This window comes from Aplysia californica, unplaced genomic scaffold, assembly GCF_000002075.1.
Source record: "Aplysia californica isolate F4 #8 unplaced genomic scaffold, AplCal3.0 scaffold00363, whole genome shotgun sequence".
NCBI classification, from domain to species: Eukaryota; Metazoa; Mollusca; class Gastropoda; order Aplysiida; family Aplysiidae; genus Aplysia; species Aplysia californica.
Window position 1 is genome coordinate 350,012 of NW_004797633.1, and position 3,243 is coordinate 353,254.

The following is a 3,243-nucleotide window of genomic DNA, read 5'->3' on the forward strand; positions in this document are numbered from 1 at the left end:
GGGGTGGGGAGGGAGAGAGGGGGGAGAGAGAGAGGGGAGGTAGACAGGAACGATAAAGAAAGAGGAGATAGGGTGACAGAAAGAGGGAGGTTTCACATATTAGTCTTATCTTACCCACTGCTCCATGTCTGTCATCCTGCAGGGTTATCTGGAACCTCTGGAAACAATTCTGAACACTCGAGACGCCAAGAAGGACATCAGCTGCCTCTTCAGCAACATCAGAGAAATCTACAAATTTGGATGGTTAGTGCTGGTTGATCTATCTGCTTCTTGATTTGGGTTTTGTTGGGGTTTTTTTGTTGTGGTGGTGGTTCTGTTATGATTTGGGTTTTTTGTTGTTGTTGTTGTTTGTTTTTGTATTGTTCGTGGGTGGTTGGCAGGGGCTCTGGTGTGGTTTGCTTCTTCTTTCCTATCACTTATCTATCGTTTTTATCTCTACCCTCCTTCTTTTTTTGTGTGTTTGTTACTCTCTTGTAACACCTCTAATCTTCGGCACTTATATGACCTTATTGTGTTGCAAATGCCTTAAAACTCTTACTAAAACTAAACTTTGCATTGTTCACTGAATCTGTTTAAATGGCGCGCGGGGGAGGGGGGAGTATGCTTTTCTTTAGTATGTGTCTGTTAGATTAATTTTGTTGTAACTGGAGTGGGTTTTCTTTTAGTTTACTTCTAATTTTTTAATGCTTTAATCTGGATGTACCCATACTGATGTTGTTGTTGTCGATCCTTGTTTTTAACTTCTGTGGGTGTTTTTTCTTATTATTACTGCGTTCTTATAATCACGAGTTGAGAGTGTGCAACAGTTTTTCCTTAAATCCTCTACGTTTTGTGTTTGTTTGTTTTTAAACTTAAGGCTTCTATTTTCCGTCTCATCCCAGCATTTTCCTGGCTGATCTTGAAAGGACAGGGTCCGACCCTGTGAAGGTGGCCCAGTGCTTCGTCAGGCACAACAAGGGTTTTGTCATCTACACAGACTACTGCACCAACTACCCACGGTAAGCTACTAGATAGTTGGCGATAGCTCTTGTATAATCTGGTGCACCTTCTTATTGCCTATGTTACTATGGCCCTAAAATGGTTTTTATCTGGCTGATCCTATGCTTGATCGTTGCTGTAAGGTGAAGTTTTACTCAACGACCCCGAGTATACGCAAAATCCTGAAGTTTGCTCTCATCCAACCATATGGGAATCGTTGTGCCTTTGTTTTGAGGCGCGTGCGATGAGCACTTGCGAGTCCGGTGGAAAAGTGACTTCCGTGGTACTTCAAAGATGAATTGAGCTGAGACTTTGTGATCTAGGGCTTTGTTTTCCAAAGTATCTTTCCGCCATATGTCGGTGAAAGTGAAAGACACCAAAGGTTGTTAGGTTGGATTTTTTTTTCCTATATGAGTGGGAACCAGTAGATAGATCTATTATGTACTCGCTGGAGTGGAATGAAATTGGATTTACAAATGTTAGTAGTCGTATTTGGGACATGTATTTTCATTTTCCCGAGCGCGCAGAGAGACCGGAAGAGATGAAGAGGGGGATTGAGATGGAGGGGGGGGGGGAGAGAATGAGTGTAAGAGACAGAGGCAGAGAGGGAGGGGGGGGGGTCATTAACGTAAAGGAAATTCACATTATGGTATTGTACATATAACCAGCACTGTTCTGTTTCATTGTTTCGTTTCAAATTCCTTCTTTTTTTGGTGTACCTGTTTGCAATAGAGAGGGGGGAGGGGGAGAAAGAGCGTATAATGTGTTAGAGTGTGGAGAGCTTGTTTGTCTGTGTGTTTGTTTGCACCTTCGCTATTTTCTAAGCAGATCAACTTCATTCCTACTCTCTGTATGATTTTTTTCTCACCGGCTAAGATGAACAACGCTCAGCCCATCTCATCAAGGATATCATACTCAGCCTTTCCTCCCTTGTGTTTGGTTGTGTGTCCGACTTGTAACACCCTCAAAGCTGGTTCATCTTTGATCTGTGAGCATAACAATCACGCGGTCTTCAAAGACTTTTGTTATGCCATTAAGCTCCCATTTTTTTTTGTCACGGTTCCCCTCCTTGGCTCCATTTATCATAATGTTTTTCTCTACGCCAGTGCATAAATAAATATGGGTGTTCTCTCTCCCTGTGATATAAATAATATATAAATAAAACACTATGTTATTTCTTATTAAGTTTTGAAGGCAGATCGTTTAACATCGATTCGGGATTGCTTTAAAACAGATGCATTGAGATCAGATTTGTAGACTGCCATAAGCCAAGAAGAAATGTATTCTAAATGTTATGCGGACGATTTTAACAAAGATATTGACAAACATAAAGAAGCGGAAAGAACGCAAACGAACTACACAAATGTATAGTTGAAATTGAACTCGGAAAGAGAGAAAAAGAAAGAGATGGAGGATGAAAAAAGAGAAAGTAAAAAAAGATATAAGAGAAGAATTAGAAGTGTGATTACCTAATACATGCAATCATAAGCAATGGAGGTCAATATTTTCTTCCCGCAAGAACAGTGGACGGAATGGCAGATCATAGACTTGAATCATAATTTTAGATCGGGCACTGTCATGGCCGCCGAACTTTGCTTTCTATAAAAACTTCGTTACGCTGGTGAGCACCATGGGCGCGTAAAGGAAGGACAAAACACCAGCCTCGCTATTATAGTCAAGTGCGCTCGCAAATTTTGCCTCCTAGTCTTTTATTTGACTCCAAATAGTATAGTCAAGTGGTGCGTATGGTCAAGTGCGCTCACAACTTTACCCTGCTTGCCATTTATTTGGCTCCAAATAAAGTCAAATGGTGCGCTTCACAGTGAATCGGAATTACGCCAGAGTGTATAGTCTTGGAGATTATGTTACAAGTCTATGTCGCAGAGAAACAAAAGTCAGGATCAAAGGAACGTCTGTCGTGCCGATGAATATTGAATTTGTTCCTTGTTAGAGAACGCGTCGTCTTGCTGATTTTTCCGCACCGTAAAGCACTAATGGGAAAGATCATTTTCCCCAGCAGGCTCTACCGGAGAAAGACAAAAGACGATGTACGTAAACAGACAATAAAAGTCTCAGTGTCTGCGAATAGTCATGATGAGTGTTGAGATTGCCCGCGTGAGTCATTTCATTGGCCGGTAGTCGGTATACAGTAACAGGGGAGGCTGAAGGAATCTCTTTGCGTCTTACCAGTTTTGTAGTTGTTGTTTTTTTATTATCCATAACGCTGCATCTCTCTCTCTCTCTCTCTCTCTCTCTCTCTCTCTG

At 41.5% G+C, this 3,243-nt stretch overlaps 1 protein-coding gene across 4 annotated transcripts in view; it reads left to right on the forward strand.

Annotated features, from left to right (window-relative positions):
* LOC101855581 overlaps positions 1-3,243 on the forward strand; it is a 76,604-nt gene that overhangs the window by 55,419 nt on the left and 17,942 nt on the right. For all 4 annotated transcript variants that reach the window (XM_005103207.3, XM_013085291.2, XM_005103205.3 and 1 more), the window contains 2 exons: positions 143-243; positions 882-998. In XM_005103207.3, coding sequence (XP_005103264.2) covers positions 143-243; positions 882-998 — 218 coding nt within the window. The remainder of the gene's footprint in view (positions 1-142; positions 244-881; positions 999-3,243) is intronic.